Below are 25,459 nucleotides of genomic sequence, written 5' to 3'. Positions count from 1 at the left end.
CACCCACAGGTAAGTGTAGCTCGTATCAAAGAAGCTTCTTTTTGTAGCAGATGAAGACTATTATGGAAATCCACAACTTGTCAAGATACAGAGCACAACTACCTGTGGGTGTCCAGACCCAGCTGATACGCATACAACACAGCACATACACCTAAGGCTCAGGAACATCTAAGAAGGAGTGCAAAGGCTGTAAGAGACAGAGAACCAAGAAGTCTGCTTCATGATTCTATCTTCTATATATAAAAAAGGGGATCTTCACCCATGAAATCTCAATGACTAACAGTGACAACAGCGAATGACATGCTAACGTAGGTGAGGGAAATCCCAAGGGGCCCCACCTCTAGATGAAGAGCTATAGGCAATTAATGACTTGAGAGAGAGAGAGAGAGAGAGAGAGAGAGAGAGAGAGAGAGAGAGAGAGAGAGAGAGAATTAGTCATTCCCATGGATGAACCTCCTGAATGATTATCCAACACTAAGTGGTCAATCCTAAAAACAGACAGAACACTAAATGTACTCAGCAGGATGTATTAATGTGTGTGCATAACACACATATACATACATATATTGAAACCATGAATTTGAATTTGGAATGGGGTCGTGGGAGGGGTTGGAGGAAAGGGGGGAATGGTGTATATTCAGTACACATGTGGAAACTTAAAAGGTATATTTAGTTTTAAAAAAAAGAGAAAGAGTAATGAAAGAGTGAAAATTATTCTACTCCCATTAAATGGAAAGCGACAAGTTACAGGTCATTGGATATGCTTTGGAAGTAAATACAAAAGGAGTCAAGACCCAGGCTTTGCTGAGCACTGCTGGCCACCTTCAGGACAAGGGTTGGGATTCTCCCTGCCCCACAAAGCATAACCATCATTGTGTGTGTGTGTGTGTGTGTGTGTGTGTGTGTGTGTGCACTCCTGCTCAATCTCAGAGATGTCACAGTACAAAGAAGGTTCACTAGCAAAAAGTCCTTTCCTTCACGGTGACAATGGAGACTACTTTTACACCCATGTTGTTAACAAAGATGGTCTGTCACCTTTCTCTATGCTCTCCCACGTATCCATTGAAAACAGGTGGTGATGACACACACCTTTAATCCCAGCACTCTGGAGGTAGAGGCAGGCAAAGCTCTGTGAGTTTGAAGCCAACCTGGTCACAAAGCAAGTCCCAGGACAGGCTCCAAAGCAGTATAGAGAAAGCATATCTCAAAAAACAGAGGGAGAGAGAGAGAGAGAGAGAGAGAGAGAGAGAGAGAGAGAGAGAGCAGACAGATATACAAACATATACATAAAGGCATCTCTCAGCAAGAGGGCAAGTGGCATGGTATGACTCAGCCTCATCAACATCAGACCCTAGGAATGAGCCTCCTGGCTATGAGGAACCGTATAATATTTAAGTAATATGTGGCCCCTACATGCTCAACATGTGGTGCTTGGTCAACATGAAGAACTGTTCATGAGAATGATATGAAAGAAGCTGTTTTTTGCAAAGACTGATGGACAAATGGGAACTATTGTGATGTGGAGAGGTTGGGATATTGCTGGTCCAAAGGCTAATTACCTTATTTTGAACAAGCTTTAGCCCATCAATAGCCATTCCTTGCATGCCTCTGTGCTGGAACTAATACCTTAGTAAAACCTTTTGGGATCTATTAAGTTAGCAGGCCACTAGCTTCTACCAACCCAAAGCTAAGAGCATCATCAAGACAGCAAGTGAGCTGTACAGAAAAGCTTCCCTATCTTGTGGGAGCTGCCATTCTGATGTGCTTACCAATATACTTTAAACTTAGCTTGATTTATGAAAGTCTTCTTCGTTGTGTAAAAATGTAAAACTTCATGAAACATGGGATTTAGGGTAACCTCAATCTGTGTTCCTGGGCCATGGTCCCTCAAAATTGGACGGAGGGAGGAAGGGGGGAGGGAGGGAGGGAGGGAAGGAAGCAAGCAAGCAAGTGGGCCGGAATGGAGGATAACTATCTACTTTAAGAATAGAAAATTACAAGGAACAAGTTTCTAGCACTTGTTGAAGGTAGGAGGCTGGCTTGTGTAGGTACGGTTCAATTTTGAACATTCAAGGACACTGCAATCCCATTTCATAACAGGCCTATTTCTTTCAATACCACAGAGGTCAGCTGGAGATATAGTATGGGGATAAGAATTCTTTCATGCCTAGTCTGTGAGACCCAGGGCTTGATCCCTGTGTGTGTGTGTGTGTGTGTGTGCGCGCGCGGGGGGGGGGGGAGGGGTGCTTTAAAAAAAAGTGCAACCTCCTCCCCATAAATCTGCACAGCTTTGGGGGAGATTTTCAACTACTACAATTAAACTGTTCAAATGCCACAAATAAAGCCAGATGCCTTTGGGTAAAATTTAAGGTATGAACTGGGCTCCAGAAAACAGAACGAGAGACAGCGTATAGCTGAGTTACAGGGTTCTTATTAAAATAACAATATTTCTTAAAGACATGATGAAAACAGATGAGAAACAACTAATATAAAACCTATCAGAAGGACCACAAAATTTCTATTCCCAAAGCAAACTCTCTAATATTTTCACAGAACAAAGTTCAGTTGTCTCAGTATGGGGCATGGATGAAGCTATGTGATAAAACACAAAAATAACGACAAAAGTCAGTCATGGAGTTTATTTGAATTTAAAATATATAAGTAGAATCTTATTCAAATGTTACTTCCCCTTTTATCCACCAATCCTACCAGGCAATATTTAAAACCAGAATAAAAGCCCCATGGAAACTTACTACTGTAGAAGCTCAGTCAGTCAGTCAGATAGATAGACAGGAGTTTAAATGTAGAAACCATAACATAGGGGAGAGAATACCCCAACTAGACATCATATACTACTAATTAAAATCCCTAGTACCAGAAATTGGTTTAGACATCATATACTACTAATTAAAATCCCTAGTACCAGAAATTGGTTATCTTTCTGAGTCATTGGCCAAGGGGTCACACAGAACTCCACCCTTGGCAAACATCACAGGCTATTGCCAGTACTACTGGTTACCTTCTACAGTCTGATGGTAGGACCCTATTGCTGAGGATACAACATACTTAAGTTATCAAACATGGAGAAATCCCGCTGGTGCCCAACTGGAATCTTTACCCCCCCCCCCCCACTGAACAATATTCACAGTGCTGCAAAGTACTATATCCATGCTACGAAGGGAGAAAAACAGTCACCAGTCTCACCCAGCTAAGCACTCTTTCAGCTACGTTTGCAATCTTCCTGCATGACCCCCTGGTGTACACACGTTATGAGAGCAACCAACCACATGCTGATTCGACTGAAGGCCCACTTAGGAGATGGAACCCGTACCTGACACTGCTGAAGTGGCCAAGAAACCCTACTACTATTATTCTGCAAAAGGAACACAGCAAAAACTTGACTCCTAATGGCACACTGCTATAGCCATAGATGAAAGCCTTGTTCAGCCTGTATCAGAGACACTTGCAGTACATGGGGACTAACACAGAGACAATGCATAGAGTGAGAGACTTTGGAAGACTCAGTCCTAAGTGGGATTTTTTTTTTTTCAGAGACAATGCATAGAGAGTGAGAGACTTTGGAAGACTCAGTCCTAAGTGGGATTTTTTTTTTTTTTTTTTTTTTTTTTTCATCAGATCCTTCTCGTGAGACTCCGGAACTATTCAGAAAAGAAAGTGGAAAGTTTTATAAGAACCAGAGGTGATAGATGCCTCCAAGGAATCAATGTCTTCTAGGCAGAACAGGATTGATGCACATAGGAACTCACAGAGACTGTGGCATCACATACTAGGCCTATTCAGGTCCAAGACAGACAGAATCCCAGGACTGAGAGAAGTAGTCACAGGCTCGCTCCCCTCGCCAAGAAGCTATCTATGTCCAACTGATACTTGTTAGGCGAGGGAAAATAGTTTTTTTTAATGGAGTAACAATGAGTCATTACACTCAGGCTCAGGAGCCATTGGCCTATATAAAACAGACTCCATGTTGGCCATAGCTGTGCATGTACACACATGAGTGCACACAGGTGCACTTTGTTTTGAGAAAGAACATGAAGTTAGGTGGGAAGGGAGAAAGCAGGGTTCTAGGAGGAATTTGTGGAAGGGTAAGCATATGATCAAAAATATCGTATGAAAAAATGTTTCAGAACTAAAAATTTAGAGTTGTTATCTGATTTCTTTCTCAGCCCCTTTGTCGTCTGTATATAGTAGAGCTACTGATTTTTTTTTTGAGTTTATCTTGTATTCTGCTAGTTTGCTCAAGGTGTTTATCATCTGTAGGAGTTCCCTGGTAGTTTTTTGGGTCCCTTATATAAACTATCATATCATCTGTAAATAGAGACAGTTTGACTTCTTCCTTTCCAATTTGGATCCCCTTGATCTCCTTTTGTTGTCTTATAGCTTTAGCTAGAACTTCAAGTTCTCTTGAAGAGATATGGAGGGAGAGGGCAGCCTTGTCTTGTTCCTGATTTTAGAAGAATCGCCTTAAGCTTCTCTTCATTCAGTTTGATGTTGGCTGTTGTATTGCTTTTATTATGTTTAGGTATGTTCCTATTATGCCAGATCTCTCCAAGACATTTATCATGAAAGGGTGTTGAATTTTGTCAAAGGCTTTTTCAGCATCTACTGAGATAGTCATATGTTTCCCCCCCCTGTTTGTTTATATAGTGGATCACATTGAAAGATTTTCATATGTTGAATCCCTGCCACCCAGGGATGAAGCCTACTTGATCATGGTAGATGATTTCTCTGATGAGCTCTTGGATTCAATTTGCCAATATTTTATTAAGTATTTTTGCATCAATGTTCATAAGGGATATTGGTCTATAGTTCTGTTAGTTGTGTCTTGGTGTGGCTTGGGTACCGAGGTAATAGTGGCCTCATAAAAAGAGTTTGGTAATGAACCTTCTGCTTCTATTGTGTGGAACAATTTGAGGAGTATTGGTATTACTTCTTCTTTGAATTTCTGATAGAATTATGTGCTGAAGCCATCTGGCCCTGGGCTTTGTTTGGTTGGAAGGCTTTCGATAACTGCTTCTATTTCATTGCGGGTTATAGGTCTATTTAAGTTGCTTATCTGTTCTTGATTTAATTTTGTTAAGTGATAGTTATCCAGAAATTTGTTCATTCCCTTTGAATTTTCAAATTTTGTGGAGTATAGGTTTTCAAAGTATGACCTGAAAATTGTCTGGATTTCCTCATTGTCCATTGTTATGTCCCCCTTTTCATTTCTAAAAATGTGGCATGTTTACACAATAGAATACTACTCTGCAGAAAAAAAAAAAAAAAAAAAAAAGGAATCTTGAAATTCTCAAGCAAATGGATGGACCTTGAAGAAACCACCCACCCTGAATGAGGTAACTCAGTCACAAAAAGAGGAACATGGTATATACTCACTCATATATGGATTTTAGACATAGAGCAAAAGATCAGCAGCTTGTAATTCACACTGCCAGAGAAACTAGGATACAAGGAGGAACCTAAGAGATTCATACAAGGTCCCTCACAGAAGGGGAAAGGGACAAGATCTCCTGAGCATATTGGGAGTAGGGGGGGGGGTCAGTGAGTGGAAAGGGAGCTAGGAGAAAGAGAAGGGGAGGAGAGGAAAGCATATGGAACTAGGAAGATTGAGTCATAGGAGGAATAGACGAAAGAAAAAAATGAGAGAGAGAGAGAGAGAGAGAGAGATACTATAAAAGAGGGAGCCATTATAGATTTGAAGAGAAAACTGACTCCATAGAAATGTCCAGACACCTACAAGACTGACCCCAACTAGCAATTTGAGCAACAGTGTAAAGGCTACCATAAATGTCCTTCCCTGATAATGAGATTGATGACTAACTTATCCACCATCATAGAGCCCTCATCTAGTAGCTGATGGAAACAGAAGTAGACACCACAGCTACACACTGAGCAGAACTGGACTCCAGATACACAGAGGGAGGACAAGACTAGGCTACAGAAACCCAGAGAGACAGCTGATCTGAACAAGGAGGAGCTAATGGACCCCAGACTAATAGCTGGGAAACCAGCATTGGACTGACTCAGACACCCTGAACATGGGTCTCAGTTAGAAGGCCTGGGCAGTTTAAGGGACCTCTGACAGTGGAACCAGGATGTATTCCTGGTGCATAAAAGGACACTGGGAGCACGTTCCCCATGGAGGGATATTTCCTTAGCCTAGAGGCAGGAGGGAGGGCCTAGTCCCTACTCCAAATGACTTGACAGATTATGATGATCCCTCCTGGAAGGCATCACCCTCCCTGTAGAGTGGGGGAGGATGGGATGGGAGGGTGGTGGTGGGGCATGGGAGGGAGGGAGAGTGAGTGAGGGAGTGAGGGGGAGGGAAGGAAGGAGGGAGAGAGGAAGAGGGAACTGGGATCTATATGTAAAATAAGAAAAAAATAATTAAAAAGAAAATAGTTGTTATCTAATTGCTTCTCTTTCAAGAGCTTCCCCCATTGAAGCCCAGACTTGGACCAAACTTTCAGTGTTGCTGAGCATGATCCTGGGCTTCTGATTGCCCTGCCTCACCTCCTCAAGGCTGGGATTACAGGTGCACATCATCACCTTTCTCTGTGATCAAAGCGAGGGCTTCATGGGAACTCAGCATGCACTCCGCCTTCTGGGCTGCACTACAAGCCAGAATTGTCCTCTGGTTTGTTTGTTTTGGGTTTTGCCCCAGTATTTCAGATTGGGCCCAGGGCCTTGTACACGATAGGAAAGTGCCCTGCCACTGAGCCACAGCCCTGGCCTTGTTTTGTTGTTGTTGTTGTGTTTTTAACTTTGAGACAGTCTCACTAAACTACCTAAGCTGACCCTGAAGCCATTTTGTATTCCTAGTAAACAGTGAATTTGTTAGTCTCCTGTCTGGGATCTTCTGAGTAGCTGGGATCACAGGCCTGAGCCACCTGCTCTTAGACAGTGGCCCCTAGTGGCCATTCAGGTACATAACTGACCATACAACAATGATATCAGTTGCCTCTCCGATATGGCAAAGGTAACAGAATAGGTAATATTGGCAAAGTGATCACTAATGGTGACCCCATGTCCCATGCAAAAGAGAAAGGAACTCTTCATAAATTAAAAACAACGTTCCAATTGCTGAACATGCGATTGACATTGATGGACAGGATCATTTCAGAAGATCAAATAACCAACTGACCTACTGGCTCTTCCTGGTTGGTTCAATAATGCAAGTGATTAAAGATCCCAGTTCTTAGGCTGCAGAGTCCGCTCAGCAGGTAAAAGCACCTGTTAATCTTACACAGTGCCCAGGTCCAATTCCTAGCACCTACATGACAGCTCATAACCCTCTAAAAACTCTAGTCCCAGGGGATTGGATACTCCCTTCTGACCTCCACAGGCACCAGATGCACACGTACATGTTCCACATCCATACACACAGGTAAAGCAGTGATACACATAATAAAATAAATCCCTCCCCAATATCCTAATTCTCACATTTTAGGCTTCATATAACAGACATCGTAGTACAACGCTTGCACAATCCTTGTGTGTGTGTGCATCTTGACCAAACTATTCTTACTCTCTGTACAAAGTCATCTAGAACCTAATGTTTTGTTTGGAAAGGCAACCTTGGTTGCCCAACTGTGCAGTTTTCTGGCTACTAGTTTGAAGGCCATCTTCTCCAGTTTATCAGAAGCCTGGGCACTGCAAGGGGTTGGCCCATCAAGCATCTGCTGTGCATATGAACGGTGGTTATTTTCTCACATGTATGAGCTGTAACCTCAACAGGGGAACAAAGTGTGCACGTAGCACTAGTGCAGAGATTCCAGGTAGTTCAGGGAGGTCTTAGAATCCATGCAGTGCCTGAAACAAAGACAGACAGGGAAATTCTACTAGGGCCATTCAGACTCTTTTGTTTTGTGGTTGTTTGTTTTGTTGTTGCTGCTGCTGTGTTTGTTTGTTTGTTTAAGACAGAGTCTTACTTTATAGCCCATGGCAATCTTGCTTCAGTCTCCTAAGTGGTGAGTCTCACCCTGTAGCCAACGGAAACCCGCCTGCTTCCACCTTCCAAGTGCTGTGACTACAGGTGTGAATCAGCAGGCCTGGTTCTGCCTTTGCTATTTTGTTTGTTGGTGTTCTCTGTCTGCTTTACTTTGAGTGTGTGGGCGCAGGCATCACATTTACAGGGGATATGTATGAGAGTGTGGGTGCCCTCAGAGGTCAGAGCTGTGGGATCCCTGGCGGTTGTGGTTGGCATAGTGTGAATGGGGACCAAATTCTGGTACCCTGTAAAAGCAGCGCACTCCCTTAACCCAAGTCATTTCTCAAGACCCAGCCTTTGCTTTTAAAGCCTTAGTGACAAGGTCACTGGAATTATGTACAACAGAGGCAAAGCATTACTGTTCTTTTTCAAATATTTGTACAGTCCAGAATGGAGGGTATAAACACTCTAGGACCAGATGCTGGTAAGGGGGAAAATTCCAGTTAAGGAAGAGTGGATCCATCCTTCCTTCTACAAGGTATTTAAACAGCAACCCTGTGGGGAAATGAATACATGCAATCTCTATAGCATTGAAAGCTAAAACAGGACCTCAAGGTTTGTAATTAATATATCACTGTTGCTAGGGTAAGCTCATTTTGACTCAAAGACATGTAAGCAATTTCAGAGATAATGACTCTTGCATTTCTTGAGTGTAACCTTCAACAGTAAATAAAAGTAAATTACAATACCAGGCTAAAGTAACTGTTATAAGTCCACAGGCTGACAGAGAAGAAATGGATTTCAAGACAGACATTATGTCCCACAATAGTAGCAGTGACCATTACAGTGTACCAGGGACCAAATACATGCTGTATATAAATTCATCTGGTCCACAAACAACCCTATGAGATAGACTCTACTAAGGCCGCCATCCCGTGTGGAGAATGGAGAAGAGTTCTGGGGAAGGTGGAGTGATGTGTCTAGGGTGCTAAGCTGTCCCTGGCTCTCCTGCCGGGTCACAGTGATGTGTCTAGGGTGCTAAGCTGTCCCTGGCTCTCCTGCCGGGTCACAGTGAAGTGTCTAGGGTGCTAAGCTGTCCCTGGCTCTCCTGCCGGGTCACAGTGATGTGTCTAGGGTGCTAAGCTGTCCCTGGCTCTCCTGCCGGGTCACAGTGAAACACAAGGGGAGGAAGTGACTACAGGAGGCACGTGAGCATAGCACATGGAAAAATCAGTATGAACACAACGGGCAAGCAGACAGGGGGATAACAACTCCATCAATCTGATTTGTTTTGAAGTTGAACAAAAGAAGCTGTGAAAGTGTTTGCTTTCAGTGAAGGAATTACTATACATATAGGAACATATTTTACACTTTTGTTACATGTATTTATTACACGTGTGCCACGTCACACATGTATTAGTCAGAGCACAACTCTTTGGAGTTAATTCTCTCCTTCCACTGTGTGAGTTCCAGGGCCCAAACTCAGGTCATAGCCTTGGCAGCAGATGTCTTTACTTGCTAAGCCATTTCAGCAGCCGCATGGCCACACTTTCTATAGCATTGACATTTACCATTAAATAACTTCAGACTGCCACTTCTTAGGACAACATGCCACCAGTATTGTCAGAATAATGGACAGTGTTTATGCTAAGGCAGATTCTTAGAATGAGGTTTCCATCTGTGCAAAGCCCAGGAGCTAAATAAAAGATCTAATAAATACATTGAAACATAGAACCAATTCTCAAGGTCCCTGGAGACGATGGTGCTAATTTTCCATGGAATCTTCCCTATCCCTCTTCCCCAAAGCAGCTCCACTCCACAGGGACAAGTTCCCTTAAGACCTCATCCAGAAGCTGGCCACCAGACCATGTGGAATTGACACACCACATGAGGTTAGTGCAGTAAATCAGAGCAGCAAGGAGGGGCAACAGAATGCAATTCTGGTGAGCCATACCTAGCTCCTTCTGAATGATGTCAGGGATTCCTGAAATAGTCTTTCTCCTTTTGACTTTCTTCGGTCGTCTTACCAGAGTGTCTGTGTAAATTAGAGACCTCCGAAGGCTGGCCTGACGATCAAAGTTCTCCCCTAACATAGAATAGTAGAACAAGCAAAGCAATGTTATTGTCAAGCAAGCAGACACCATGCATGTCCTTCCAGAAGCTTGTAAAATGGTAAAGAAAGTATTAATAATAATGAGGTTAGCCAGTCACATGATGATGGAGGCTGACAACGAATAAAGAAGGGGAAATACATTATCATCAGAAGGCTGTTTCCAGAGTCTACTGAGTGTCCTCCAAAGGAAGGTGCCTCCGGTTCACTTCCAAACAAGCGGCAAATTTGCTAATGATAAACTGCAAGGATGATTCTTTGTCACTTGAGAATGAATCATCTGGCAAGTGAGAGCTTCATAAAGTGCTTTGGTCACAAAGGTCAAGCTTTACATAAGTATGTATGGACCAGTGACAATAAATATATTGTATCCATCTGGGCATGCCATAGAGACCAACAAGTCTAAGACTGTTGGTCAGCCAAGAAGGCTCACAGTTTGGATACGTTGTGAAATCATTACAGTATCAGAGGTGACTGTCATGGAAACCAAATCGCCTTATAATGATAAAGTACTTCCACTACAGTGAGTCCAAGCAACACTGCTGTTGTCAAAGCTGAACTCTTCCCTTTTTGCTCATAAATTCTTAAGGTGCTAGGGCTTGAACCCAGGGCCTGACACACGATGGGCAAGTGCTGCATCCCCACTTCCTATCTGCATCTTTTAAAGTTTAATCCATTTTAGACAGTAGAACCCCAGTACCGCATCCACAGAGCAGTTTGCCCAGAGACCAAGCAGATTAGCACACTGTGGGAAACCAGAAAGTAAGAAGGTCTTGGCCGGCATCGGTTACAGACTGATCCTGAATTGTTTGCCATTTTGATACAGGGAAGTTTTGCTGTATTGGTGTTTTTACATAGTTATTCTCTTAAAAATGTGACTTTTAAAATACACACATTCATATAAATCCCATACTTCTATTGTAATCTTATGTATGAGAAAAGTACAAACCGGTCACTCTTGTTTAGTAATATTGTCATATCCTCAAAGTAGACATGTGGTGGACAATAAAACTTCATACAGATAAAGTGTAAGCCTGGCCTCATTAAAATGAGGTAATTTTAAAACATGCACCATCCACTGAAGAGCAGACTAATAAATGCTTGTAAATTTGCAAATCTTTGCAATTTCATTCTGAACACAGAAAAGCGGAAGCAATTCAGAGCCAGGCCTGGAATGCCAGTAGGTACCATTCTCTGATAAACAGGCCACACAGATACAACATCTTTAAAAGCACTGAAAAGGGGAAGTCGTTCAGTGCTTTATTAGTTTTCTGAAGCAAAAGAAAAGCTGCTCCTTCTACGCTGGCATTCAAAATGGGCAAAATATTACCACAAAGTTGCATGTAGTCTCCAGTTTCCTGCCCCCATCCCATTGAAAAACAAACAGAACAAGCAAACAAACAAACAAAAACCAAGCACTATCCAATTACTAAGAAAATTGTGAAGCAAACCATATGAGGGTGAAAATTGCTTTACAACATTCACATTGTTTCACATTGTGGCCTAAAAGAGGCTATGTCACAGGCTGGGATCTACACCTCTCATTAAATAGAGGCATCCTCGACAGCATTCACCTAGTGCACAGTGCCACGTAGTTAATTATCTGATGAACTGAATTGTTCCCTTTCACTGACACACAGCATTGGCCCAAATAGCAGAGCAAAACAATTTGCAAATGTTTTCCCAGCATGTTGACACGTACACCAATCTTTCAGGTGGAAGACTGGATCCCTGTGGCAGACAACGGGGCATAGTCACATGTCCTTTTTATTTAAAACACTTCCCCTCCTTAACCTTTAGAACATACCAAGGCTCTGCAAGACTGTAACTAACTTCATTCCCTTGCAGGCCAGTGCCTCACTTGTGTCGAGCCACTGGATGCTCGGTGTTCTGTATCTCCAGCCCTGGCAGGCACCACTCTGGATCTAAAGCCATATGTGTATTGGCATTTGTTTTTCCAAAGCCTCACTGAAAAATCAAGTTAGGGAATCAATAATCACCCAAGTTAATAAGAATGTGACCATTTCCTATAAGCGGTGGCACTTTTATCTAATTAAATCTGGAATTTCAGAAATAAATAATAAAGAGCAGGAGGCTGAAGAACCTGTGCCAATCCAACCACCCAGAGTGAAAGCTTTAAACTTGTCAATTCTTTGGACCAGACTAGAGAAGTGCATCCTTGAGAAACACGTGTGTCTATGTGAACACAGATCAATATGTATATAGCTGTTATGTTAATGTTGGCACTATGGGAAAATGCCAACCACTCAAAGACAGATTGCGTTTTACAGGACTCAGGCTGTCCAGGTCATTATTAGCATTCATTCACCTTGTGTGGGTGGCATCTAAAAGCCTCCTTTTATAGCCAAGTAATTCACATAAACTTAGCTACCACAGGTGAGAAAGCTCGGAGAAACAACTGGGTAAGTCACCTGCCAGGATGCATCCTACTACAAACACTGTTTTCTGTCTGAAACTCTCCTTATTCTAGTTTCACTCTTATTTCAAGGCAGAACCTTCTATTCTATTCTTCTAAGGGTTGTCATCTTTCATGGCATAATATGCATAGCTTAGAATATTATTAGTCAATCATAATTAATTACATTTCTTCTGTATTTAATCCATCAAATGACTCATTATCTTGTGCAGAATATAAGCATACTGATGCCCAGTGAAAGAGGGGTAAGCACCACATGGTTCTACAGCACAGATACATTCAAAAATAATATTTTAAAGATGTGAGCTAGGTGGAAGGGAGGTATGCTCACAGACATCGGCAATGCTCTTTACAAAGATAATAAATTAAAATGCCATGCTGTTCTTTTAAGGCTTAAGTTAGTACAAATGTAAAATATAAAACATGAAATTGAAAATAATTCACATATTTATTTATTAAATTTCCATAGAAATTCTAAGTGTAATTTTTTAAATATACTCTAAGAATTTTTTAAAAACAAATCTTATCTAAATGTTATTAGCGCTTGCAAGTTTATAGGTACCATGGTAACAAGCCTCCGAACAGCAATAACCTCAAAAGATAGAAGGATGCTATGGGCTTTCATCCTAATAGTTAATGAAAACTTCTTCCTCTTGGTCAGCCAGATTTAAAGGCACATAGAGACCAGACTTGGTGTGGATTTTGTGTATACGACATTTACTTCTATGTAATATACCATTATAGTTAGTTGATGCTACTAACTTCTGTGTGTGTACACAGTGTGTGCACAGTATACACACTGAGGACTACACTGGAGGCCTGGCCCAGCTGCTATGAACTCTTTACCATTTTGTATTTTGTGCCCTTCCCACACCACTTATCAGCTCTCTTGGAAGACTACAGAGGGGATAAAGATAGCAAATTTGGGTTCTTTTGAACAGCTCTTCTAAATTTGTGAGGCTCAGCTTGGAGCTCTCTGCGCTTTCTTACTTGGTGCCTTAATCATCACAAGGGTCAAGCATTCAACTTGGCAATTAATAGCCACAGTGCTGCCGATGTGCCAAAGCCATTTCCTTGGCAGAAATGGGTCTTTTTCTGAGGACTGAGACTCAATTTATAGAAACTGAGGTATACTTTTACCATTCTATATTTATGTTTTTAAAGATATGCTGTGGTCATTAACTTACTTGATGCCTTTATCTCAAGCACTCCTTTTCCGTTTCAACAAACAAAAGGTAAGAAAATACTCATTATACACAGAATGAAATATTCCTTTCCATTTCTAGAAATACTTCTTATGGGAGTGTACAATTTTTGCTGCTAAGGAGCACATTTGCAGGATATTCCCACAGAACCAAAATTTTAGTTAAAAACAAGTACAATTCAAAAGCCATCTCTTGAATGAATGTCTGAACGAGTTCTCCCTTACCTAACAAACAACAGGTGTTTTTCATGCACACACATATGTAGTTCTAACCTTTCCTTTATCAAACAAGAGTAGGAGGCCAGCCCATGGCTCTTTACTTGGCTGCATAAAGAAAATGCTAACAGCATATAGCAAGCGAAGTCACTGACACTCTCCCAAGGACATCGTGACCCAGTCGGCCCTCCAGCATACCAGTGATGTTAATAGGGACCACATCAGTCTGGACTGTCTGGGCTTGTTGCCTCGTCTTCTCTTCTGGTGTTGGCAGTGGCAGGGACTTGGTCCAGTTCGTCTGAGTGTGAAGGTCCGAGAAGTCAGCTGAGGTTGGCGTTTTAGGTCTCCTGATGCTGATAAATCTTTCTTCTTCAGATGAAGAGATAGAACACTGCAGAAAGAGAGAGAAACTGGGTATAAGTAATTAGCAGAAATAGTCACAAGTAGTTGTTTAAAAGATTACACTAAGTTAAAGCAAGTCCAAGAATGGTTCCTCTTCTAAGAACAGAGAGATAATCTCCTCTTGCATGTAACTTTCCACACATACAATTCACCTTGCCCTTTGTCTGGAGAATGTCAGGGTAGCAGAGGTTTTGCTTACCCTCAGAACCTTTCTACCCTTTTAGTTTTGCTTAACTCTGCTGAGGTTAGAAAACCTATGGACTTAGTCTAACACTAGAAGCCAGGAGAAATGTTTTGCTAAGGCCACCACTTTCTATTTATATTAAAATTCAGTTTTGTTCAAAGTAATTTCTAGCTTCAATCTTATTTCCTTTCGGGCCCGATCTCAAAGAACATTTCAAAATGATGGAGCCATTGTTCCACTATTTGTGCACTTCTGAAGCCATCTATATGGATAAAAACAAAGCAAAACAAAAATCAGTGTGAAATTGTTACATTACAAGAGTCTGACTAAAGCTGTGCTCCGGGCCCTATCGGAATTCCGTGACAACCTTTTAGCTATGTCTTCTGTGATACCGATTAGCGCTCTCACCAAAGAGCCCTTCTTCAATGCCCTTCCCTGCAATACCTGAACAAGTGTAAGCAGAGAAAGCTGTATTTTGGCAAGCACTTTAAACAAGACGTCCCCCGAGCTCCTGGGCGTTTGTAATGAGGATGACCCAAGACCTCAAAATAAATGCACCATGCTTAGGAACAAAAGCAAAAACAAAAACAGTAACAAAAGAATGTCTGGCTTATGTGAGGAAACACCATTAAAGATATACAATAAGTAAATGTAAAAGGACTAAATGTAAGTATTCACACATTACGCTGGCCTGCCCCTGTCACCTGGCAGAATGCACTCAGGCAGTACTCTGGTCAGCCCAGGGTTCCATGAGTGCTAGTGTGCAGGCAGGTGTAAAGGACCCTTTAAAAGTCAGACCCCGCCTACTTATGCTCTTTTCCTGTTCTGCCCACTTTAACTTGCCACTGTTTCTCTGGGGCAGACAGGACTTTTCCTGTCTCCCTCTTCTCTTCTGTCCTCTCTCTGTCTCTGTGTCTACCTCTTTTCTCTTTCATTCCCCCTCCCTCGTTTTTCTAATAAAACTTCACTTAAGCTCTGTGCGCCTGGCGTGTTTGTCCCTCTGCCTTGGTTCTCGCACCATGAAACCCATCCATGGAATCCGCCATGGTCCCTCACCCAGGGGTCCCCCTCAAATTTTATGCTAACACTAAAATTTATGGAATTTAAATTGAAACACCACTATGCATATAAGGTGTTTAAGAATTCTGCTGAGTCGTGTGTTGGTGGTGCACGCCTTTAATCCCAGCACGCCAGCACTTGGGAGGCAGAGGCAGGAGGATCTCTGTGAGTTCGAGGTCAGCCTAGTCTACAGAGCGAGTTCCAGGACAGGCTCCAAAGCAATACAAAGAAATCCTGTCTCGAAAAACTGAAACAGAAAAAAAAAAAAAAAAAAAAAAAAAAGGCAAGAAATTCTATTGAAGAAGAAAGGGTTGCAAACCTTCCCAAAGTAGACATCTGCGTAAGCAGCTCCCAGATCAACTTAACCTCTCTAAGTCTAGCCAGCCCCAAAGCAAAGATAACTGCTTTATGTCATTTGATAAAAGTGCTCTCTCTCTCTCTCTCTCTCTCTCTCTCTCTCTCTCTCTCTCTCTCTCTGCATTTATGAAGATTTATCTAGCTTTATGTCATGTCTGGATGCCTTCTAGGATATAAGGAACATCTCTAAGGGGACACAAGGAAGAAATAGTAATACAAATACAGAAAGACATCAGTCTATCACTATTGTGTGATATTTTGCTTTGAATCACAGGGTGGAGCTAGCCACTAGATGACCAAAATTAACCATAGAGGTTTTGGAGGACTGAGAACACATAAAGAGACAGGAAGTAATATAGTGGAGCTTAGAGAGGACCTCAACCCTTTTGGATAGAGGAATGGAGGAGATAGGACTTGCCTGGCTGCTTCTCTACCCGCTTCTCTGAGCATTCAGGTTCTTATCCTGATATTTGATAAAGGATAATTAGATGAACATATCATGTCAACTTAGACAGAAGACCACTGCCACCCTGTTTAGTGCTATGAAAACAAACTGCCTGAAAAATACCCATCCCTTCTACTGCTTGAGGGATGCAGATCTGAAAATTAGCCTAGGGACAAGGCTGAACACTACGAACTCTCAGCCTCCTCTGAAACTCTGAACTTCCCTTTGCTGGGAAGGGTTGCACTGCCCACCTTCTGCACTGGGAGGTACTGTTGGGTCTTAATAAATACATATGTATCATGACTGTTAAGTGAAATGTTGGTGAGCATTGCAGATATAGAAAGGACTTTAGAAAAGCAAAACCCATGAATTGACAAGTATGAAATTTTCTTTTGTTGCAAGGAGAATAACAATAATAGAAACACTGTAGAGCTATAAAATATAAATCATAGCAAGGTGGTAGTGGCACATGCCTTTAATTTTAGCACTTGAGAGGCAGAGGCAAGCAGATCTCTGAGCTTGAGGCTAGCCTGATCTTCAGAGGGAGTTGCAGTACAGCCAAGGATACACAGAGAGACCTTGTCTCAAAAAAAAAAAAAAAAAAAAAAAAAAAAAAAAAAAAAAACATGTGTTTTTGCAGTAAATAATGTTTACTGTTGCTAACTTGCAAAACACAAAAAGACCATCTAGCTTCTTTTCAATCTGGGGAAAATGTGGATTAACATTTGTAACTAGACAATTACACTCAATGTACAAGATGAGCATGTGTCACTGACAACTTACAATGGTACTAACTTGAACACCTTTCTGATGATCAGATCACACACAGATCCAGACAAAATTCCCTGCAAGATGACTTAGCGGGCAAAGGTACTTGCCATTGCCAAGTTCAATCCCTGGAGCACAAATGACAGGGGAGAACCAAGTCTTGCAAGCTGTCCTCTGACCTCCACATGCCACGGTGTAGCATGTGCTTGGTCACACTTGTGCAAAAATAAAATAGACTATTAAGATTATCAAATGGATTTCTGAGGCATCAGAAGCCAAGCCCACTGATATAAACCCCTTAGTTCCAGTCTTTTTGCAGTTTTGACACTCTTGTTAAGTCAGACTTTTAACACATTTCTCTGACTGCAGACCCACACACACCTATTAAAATTGATTTTATTTGAGAATGTCATGGCAGTTTGTATAACAGTGTCTGATGCTGAATCTTAATCAAGTGAGTTAGAAGGTTACTCCAGCATAAATTTGGAAGGTAGAAAGAAGCAACTTCTGGCCAAAAAGCTGTGAAAGGAAGGCCAGTGAAGTTCTGGGCTGGTGGAGGACAGATGAGCTCTTTTAGCAGGTGATGTCATCAAGGAACAGTGACAAGCACCACTCCTGTGTCCTCAGCACCCCGAGGTGGCACGGCAGGTCCACTAACCTACTTTCATGGGTGACACTGGTGTCCACAGCTTTCACAGTGAGGAAGAACTTCCCTGCAGTTTTGGTTGCCATGGGAAGAGCCCCAGGGCTGGCAACAGTGTGGCAACTCACTCACAAAGCAGATCTATTTTACTGAGCTCCCAAAGCTCCCTCTTCTCTGGCCAGCAAATTTCCCAGGCAAGCAGAACACCAAATCAATATGCAAATGTGCTGTTTCAAGGTACCGCCATCTACTGAAGGAAAGGCCGGGGTAGGTGACTTTCAGAATGATCTAACTCCCACACAACAGGGACCAGGAAAACCCTGCTGATTCCAGTGCAGTCTTTCATATGGGTTCTATTATGGTACCCACCCCATGTGTTAGAGGCCAGCTTCCCAGCATCATCCTACCCAACAGTGTTGGGACTGTAAGAAGATGGGACTGAGTGAGAGGATTTGGGGACATGGTGGGGATGCCCTCAAAGGAGAGACTGGAACTTGGCTTTCTCCTTTGCTGACATTTGTTTCCTTTGTGTCCTCTGGCCACAGGTGGATGGTTCTGCCTGATTCCTCATTGCAGCTATGAAATGCTGCCTCTCCACAGACCCCCAGACAGGGAGGCCAACCAATCATGAGCCAAAACCTCCAGTCTATGGAGACATTAGTAACTCTTCTTTCCTTACAAAAGGCTATGTAGTATTTATTGTAGGACTGGAAGATGACTAAGGACGCCAGGGTTCCTACACCAGCCCAGTGACTGCTTTGCTCCTGTCTTGGTTCATTACCCATCTCCACCCCTCCCTTTCCAGCAGTACATTCTCTTTCGCACTGTATGGCACTCGCTCCCCAAACCCTCCAGAATCCTTACTTAGGAATGCCAGACGAACCAAAGATGGACAGAGAGATGCCACAAGCTGGCACGACAAGAGTGACAAGGGACAATAAAAGGGAGCCCTGGACCCATCCCTCCCTGCTGCCTTCTCGCTATGTGATTATGTGAAAGTATTCTCTGTTTCTGAGATTCAAATTCCAAACTGTTAGACCAACAGTCACAAGTATTAAAGCACCCATTTCATGGGATTCTTATAGAAAATGGTAGACAATATGGGGACAAATTCTGGAGATGTTTTAAAGTGTACTGGCTGCTAGGATTACAAAGTTAGAAACTGCAGGACTCCTGGAGGAGTCATACATACAGATGACCTGTGAAGCCAGGATAATCAGTTTTTTGTTTTTTGGGTTTTTTTTTTTTTTTTTTTTTTTTTTTTTTTTGTAGCTGCCAAAAGCACTCAAATCCATTGCTTTGGGCAGAAAATTTCATGTGGGCAGAAGAAGAAGAGACAAGATGATTGGGAAGGTAGCCAAATTTTCATAAAACAGACATTGTCTATTGTGCCATTTCCTTTGATGTCTGGCTTGGAAAGTTCAATACGAGTAATCATCATTATCCAAACACACAGTATGTTGTTCCAAGCGCTACACACAGGACTTTACAGACACTCACCCGAATAACACTCTTGGGGGTGGGGTATAGAGATATCACCTGCATCAGAACTCCAATACCTTTGAGAGCAAGAGCAGAGCTATTAATAATTACACAGGCGAGCAGCTGCAAAGCAGGGCTGTCCCCTGCAAACCACATGTGGTTTCATCTCTTTACAGTCAAAGGAACCAAAGCTCGTGTAAGGAAGCAAAGGAAATGGCTTGAACAGGTGGAGAAGCTGCCTCGAACCTGTGCTCTCTGCACTGCGTTCAAATGAGCAAACACGCCTCTGGTGCACAGTTACGGCCATGAGAGAGGCTCCTGCTGTTTTCTTCAAAGTCTTCCTTTGATTAAGTATTTCCTTTAACAAAACCTAAAACACCTCTGGGGTGCAGGTTCAAAAAAATAACAGGAAATAGAAAAGGCAATTTCAGTTCCTGTTACTACCACCAAGGCCAACCATTTATTGCCAAAATTCCAATCCAGCTCATCACTCTGGAGATGAATTTTATACAAGAGGTTGAGTAACTGGCACCTGGTGCCCTTTCCCTAACACAATGGGGCCTCTGTGTACGGTTCCCAGAATCGATGAACACGCCACCAAATGCAGCCTCCCACAATGGCACCTGGAGAACCCCCCTATCTACTTGCAGGAAGCATTTTGGCACCTGTAACAGATCGCCCTTCAAACCTCACAGGCACTGAACACTGAAGGAAAAAGTCAACATAAGAACAAAGAGCAGGGGGATTCATTCTGTGACTTCACAGTTGAAGCACAAGGGCATTTTCTGGAATTTCTAAGAACCCTTTGCTCACAGCACTTTTTGCTCCTGGAGCATTTGTGCTATGTAGATACGTGGAACACAAACAATTGGAAATAATTTAAACATTTTTCTTGTCACACTACATTGCTACCTTTAATATCAAAGACATGTGGCTCTCATTAGCAAATTACCTTTCTTCATCCTTTAAACAGATTCTACGGACTTACACTTGGTAAGAGATCTTGCATGGGAATAATTAGGATAATAATTTTAGGACAATTAGCCCGAGTAAATAAGCAGAATGCATACCCTCAGGTTCTCTTTTCTAATGGATCAGCCCTCACTCACCCTCTGCTCTATCAAGAACTTTTGTTTTAGGACAGAGCTCCTGCGCAAAGCACTTCAGGAAGTATAGTATTTGCTGGACGCAAATCAGATGGCTTTTCATGAGAGTCTGTGCAGCCTAAGCATGCGTTAGCTCCTGCAGGCCCTGTATTCTCCAGCCTTCTCTCACTAGGCTGCCCCAAACCTCCCTAGGAAATACAAAAGGATTTTCCCCATGGTAGAATTTGCCCTGGAGAATGGCTTCCTCTGCATTCTCGGATGTTGTCAACATGGCTTTGAGATTAAAATTTTTGTTTTGTTTTTTTTAAACATTCTAAGAACTGAATCGCAGCGTAGGCCTTAACATGGGACCGCTAGTTAACATAGACCGCTAGTGTGCACAGCCCTCTTTGTTTATGGGATCCCATCCATTGTGGAGCATCAGCTAGATGATCTACAAACCGAGTGAAGACATCAGTCTGGCTCGTTTGTTTCTATACTATCTACTGGCTTTGGTATCAAGTTCTGCTGGCTGATGTATTCAGGGCCTACACTGCACAGGCAGCTTCCCTGTTTTCCAGTCACCCTAGCTAACAGTGCCCGGGCCCAGCCCCCATGGTCCTCTTCCAATAGCCCCAAGACAGAACACAGCAAATCTGCTGCTCTACAGAGTTAACTTAGTAAACCAACTCTGGAAGAAATGGCAGCATTTGTGCACTGAGGCCCCTGGGCTGAGAACATTCCCGCTCGTCATGTTTCTGCTCCTTCACACTATTCTAAAGCTTGCTTGTACAGACAGCATACATTCCCCTTTGTTTCTTCTGTCTGACATGGTAATTTTAAACCTCCATCTCTTATCCTGAGCATGCATATGGAAGCTACTGATTGATGAATAACACCAATTGGCCAGTACCAGGCAGGAAGTATAGGTGGGATTACTAGACAAGGAGAATTCTGGGAAGAGGACGTAGAGGGTGAGCCAGAAAGATGCCATGTAGCCACCAAAGGAGTAACAGGTTTGGACATTCTGTGGTAAGATAAGGCCATGTGGAAACACATAGATTAATAGTTATGGATTAATAATTAAGTTTTGGTAGCCAATAAGAAGCCTGGGGCATCGGCCAAACAGTTTCTAATTAATATAAGACTCTGTATTTATTTGGGACCAAGTGGCTTCAGGCCCTGTGGGAACAGAAACTCCATCTATATTTCTGTATATTAACTTGATACCTTCCTAAATCATTGAATTGCCTGCATTATTTGTAATAGCTCAAAATATATATTTTTCTAAATTTAACAAGTACACATACTTAAAATGTACCAAGACTAATAATGCAACTTCAAACGTTCCAAATTTTGTGCCTGTTTCTTATATGAGACATGTATTTATTTATTTAGCAGCGCTGGGGATGGCACTCAAGCTCTCACAGGAATGCTAAGAAAGCACTCTGTCCCCCTCTTATGTCCCATTCTAAAGGAACCAGCACATTATTATAGCATGCATAGCAAGACCAGAGGACAACATCTAGGACTGGGTTCTCTCTCTCCTTTTATTTTGAGTTCAGGGTATAGAATTCAGGTCATCAGGTTGGCATGGAAATCACTTTACCCTCTTAGGTATCTCCCTAGACTTCACCCCATTTTTGTGGTTTTATCAGGAATGGCTGTTAAATTGTAATAAATGTCTTGTCAGTATCTACTCTTTTAATTACATGAGTTGTATCCCAAGATTTGTCAATATATTCAATATTAATAGTCAATTGCCATACTATCTAAGTCCACTCATTGACATTAAAGTAGACTGCAGTTAACTATGTCGTACTTGTATTTTAATGAGCTGCTGGTCATGTCTCCTAATGATTTATGATCGATAGAGCCAACCTTCATCACTCAGGCTGGCCAGTTAATCTGCTTCCTACCCCTGGCAAACTAGTCTGTTAAAAAAAAAGAACCAAACTTGGAGCTAGAGAGATGCTCAGCTGTTAGGAACCTCACTGCTCTTGCAGAGGACCTGGGTTCAGTTCCCCAAACCCACATGGCAGCTCACAGTTGGTTAGAGGTTCCCATGCCCTCTTCTGGCCTGCGTAGTCACTGCTCACACACATGATGTACATGCACACATGCAGGCAAAATACTCTCATACGTGGAAGAAAAATTTAAAAAGTCTTTAGAAAGAGAACTGAGCTTTTCTTTTTTCTCTGGAACAGTTTCAAGCACCGGAGTCCACCCTGCCCACTTTCCCTGAGACAAACCTGGGGCCAGATGGGATATACCCCATAAATTATAAAATCAAATGTGAGGGATTTCCTACTACCCAAGCAACAAGTCAAGCCCCTTAGCTGTCTCCCCATTGTTCCTGTTCCTACACCAGGTCAACTCAGTACACACAGACCTGACCACCTGAAACCTGTTCTGGTCTTCACCACCCCACATCTAACCCACTTTATACCTACTCTTCATCGACATATATCCTGACCTATGCATTGCAGGATGCCCACATTCAAGATTTTTTAAAAAGACAGTTTAAGAATTAGTAATCCTGCAGAATTTTCTGACAGTGGTAGATAAAAATAATCAAATTTTAGCTGAGACACCCAGTGTGGGTTCACTGATGTGGGGAAGCTATGGTGACTGGGTTTCTCTCATTGGGGTTTAAAGTGGATTCTGAGAATCATATACTTGGATTTGGACAAATCTGTGGTACAGGAAGATGTATAGTCAACAGATAAATGTTTAAGTTTAGGCAATAAATTGATATTTAAAGCCGGGTAAGGTAGCCCACACCTGTAATACCAGTAGACTAAAGCAGTAAGATCATCATGGATTCAAGTGACATTAAGAGCACCAGGTCTACCTGGGCTGCAGTGTAAGGCTCTGCCTTAAAAACAAAACACTGACATTTAGAAAACTCCCATACATGGGATTTAGAACTAGGGGAACTCATTGAGATCACCCGAGGCACGGATCTGTTACAGAGGAGTAGAGGTACAATGATTTGAGCCTCCAGTGTTGATTTAGACACATGGAAGGAAGGGAGTATCCAAGACTAGGAAGTCATGCAAATAAGGGACAAGGGAGCCAGGATAGTGTGGTGCTATGGAAGCTAAGTGAGTGCTCCAAGAAGATTCACAAATGATGTCAAATGTTGCTGAGAGAAGATGAGTTGTTAGGGCCACCTGTGTGGCACCATGAAAGTGACTACTGGGCAAGAGGGTAGTTTCAGTAGTGAGCTAAGGGTAGAGGCTTCGGGGGCTTCAAAGGAGACTGTGGAGACAGTAAGTCTAGACAGTTCTTTGGAGAAATAAAGTGGAAAGGAAAATCTGGTGGAATTGGAGGGAGATGAAAGGTCAAAGGAAATTTCTTCCAAGATGAAAGAAAACTCAAGTATGTTCGTATAATGATGGCTATGGTGCAAGCAAGAAAGAACCCATCAGGCCAAGAGGAAGGTGTAAATTGCACACCTTACATTCTCTAGAGGTTGGCCTTATTTGTTCCATTGGGAATGCATTGAGTGCCCATTGTGTGCCAGGCCAGAAACTGGGCACTTGGGATATAATGGGAGAGAAAAGGATTAGCAACTGTTTACCCCTTGTGGTTGCAGGACAGGAAGAGTGTATACAGAAGAGGTGCAAGCAGGGCACTCATTGGTTTGGGGAGGAGCTGCCTTTTGATTATTTTGGTTTTCCAGAGGCTATACCAAACATGGGGGATGCAGGTTTTGGAGATGTGAGAAGGTGTGACGTTTATGACTTGAGAGAGCAGCAGAATAAACAGATGATTTACCATGATAGAGTTCGCTTAGGGTCACAGGTCACACATTAACAGTGTGACTAACGTGTCCTGGTGCTTTTCTCTAGCCCTGTTGAGCTAATTATGCTGTAAAAGAAGAAGCAGCCTGGGTCAAACTGGGGGGGGGGGGAAGTTTGCTGGTAACGTGACAGAAGGAACAACGCCCGCATGGCTGAAAGAATATGATCATGGCCACATGTTAGAAACTACGGAAAGCAGATTGCAGACATGGGAAGGGTGGGGTCGATGGGCTAGATTCTTATAATAATGAGAAGCAATGATGAATTCATAATGAGCATCTTGAAGGATCAAGACGAAAAACATACAGATTCATCCTCTCTTGCTTTCTTTAACTCCAGCAAATCCCACAGGACACACTTTAGACACAAACCTAGAGCCTCTGCCACTGCCACATCTAGCCCTGCCCCCATGTGTGTTTTCTCCCCTGGATTACTGCAGTAGCCTACTGTCTGGTCTATTTGCATCAGTCATCAACTCCCCATGAGCTCATCTTCATAAATTACATTAATTAGCCATTCAGATCTCATTTCTTCCTTGCTCTACTCACCCAGTGACTTCTCACCTCACCCAGAATCGATCAGTCTGAGGTCACTGGCTGCCTCTCTCATGGTCCTCATTCCTTCTCTTCCCCCTGCCTGATACCCTGTTCTCACAGGAACCATACTATAGTCTCCAGACTTACTGTCTCTCCTTCCTAGAGAGGTCTAGGTTATTCGAGGTGGATGTTCTTATTATATGTCATCCCAAGCTTTGATCTAATGACACCTTCACTGTGTCCTTGTTGGATGCTTCCATCTAATATGGCAGTCTTGCTGCACTAGAAGGGTCTTAGACATTGCTTTGTTTATCCTCATGATGCATACCACCGCTGGTATTTACTGTATTTATGCCAACTGGTCACTGATGGGGAAGTGCTTCTGTGCATATCTTTCTCTTATTGGTTGATGAATAAAACACTGTGTGGCTAGTGGCCAAGCAGGAAGGATAGGTGGGGCTACCAGAGGAGGAGCATTCTGGGAAGTTGCCACGTGAGCCGACAAAGACCTTTCTCTAGTAAGATAAGATCACATGGAAATACTTAGATTCATAGAAATAAGTTACTAATCAAGATAGAGCTAGCTAATAAGAAGCTATAGTCAACAGCCAACAGTTTCATAATTAATGTAGCATCTATGTGTTTATTTGGGGCTGAAGAAGTTAGGGAACCAGGCTGACAGGGTGGAAACTTCCCGAAACAGTTCACTGCTGTTATTACTTCAATGGAGGGATCTTGACTGGATTACTTGATGGAGCCTTAGGATATGGAACA

The 25,459-nt window shown here is 42.5% G+C and overlaps 1 protein-coding gene across 9 annotated transcripts in view; it reads right to left on the bottom strand.

The window, feature by feature from the left end:
- The window catches only part of Nhsl1 (NHS like 1), a 208,719-nt gene that overhangs the window by 11,721 nt on the left and 171,539 nt on the right, over positions 1-25,459 (bottom strand). For 6 of the 9 annotated variants that reach the window (XM_051175333.1, XM_051175334.1, XM_051175335.1 and 3 more), the window contains exons 4-5: positions 14,114-14,306; positions 9,903-10,034 (exon numbers count right to left, since the gene is read on the bottom strand). In XM_051175333.1, coding sequence (XP_051031290.1) covers positions 9,903-10,034; positions 14,114-14,306 — 325 coding nt within the window. The remainder of the gene's footprint in view (positions 1-9,902; positions 10,035-14,113; positions 14,307-25,459) is intronic. The other 3 variants (XM_051175336.1, XM_051175337.1, XM_051175339.1) reach the window with 1 other exon arrangement.

This window comes from Phodopus roborovskii, unplaced genomic scaffold, assembly GCF_943737965.1.
Source record: "Phodopus roborovskii unplaced genomic scaffold, PHOROB, whole genome shotgun sequence".
In the NCBI taxonomy this organism is placed as follows: domain Eukaryota; kingdom Metazoa; phylum Chordata; class Mammalia; order Rodentia; family Cricetidae; genus Phodopus; species Phodopus roborovskii.
This window is presented reverse-complemented; position numbering and strand designations above follow the sequence as displayed.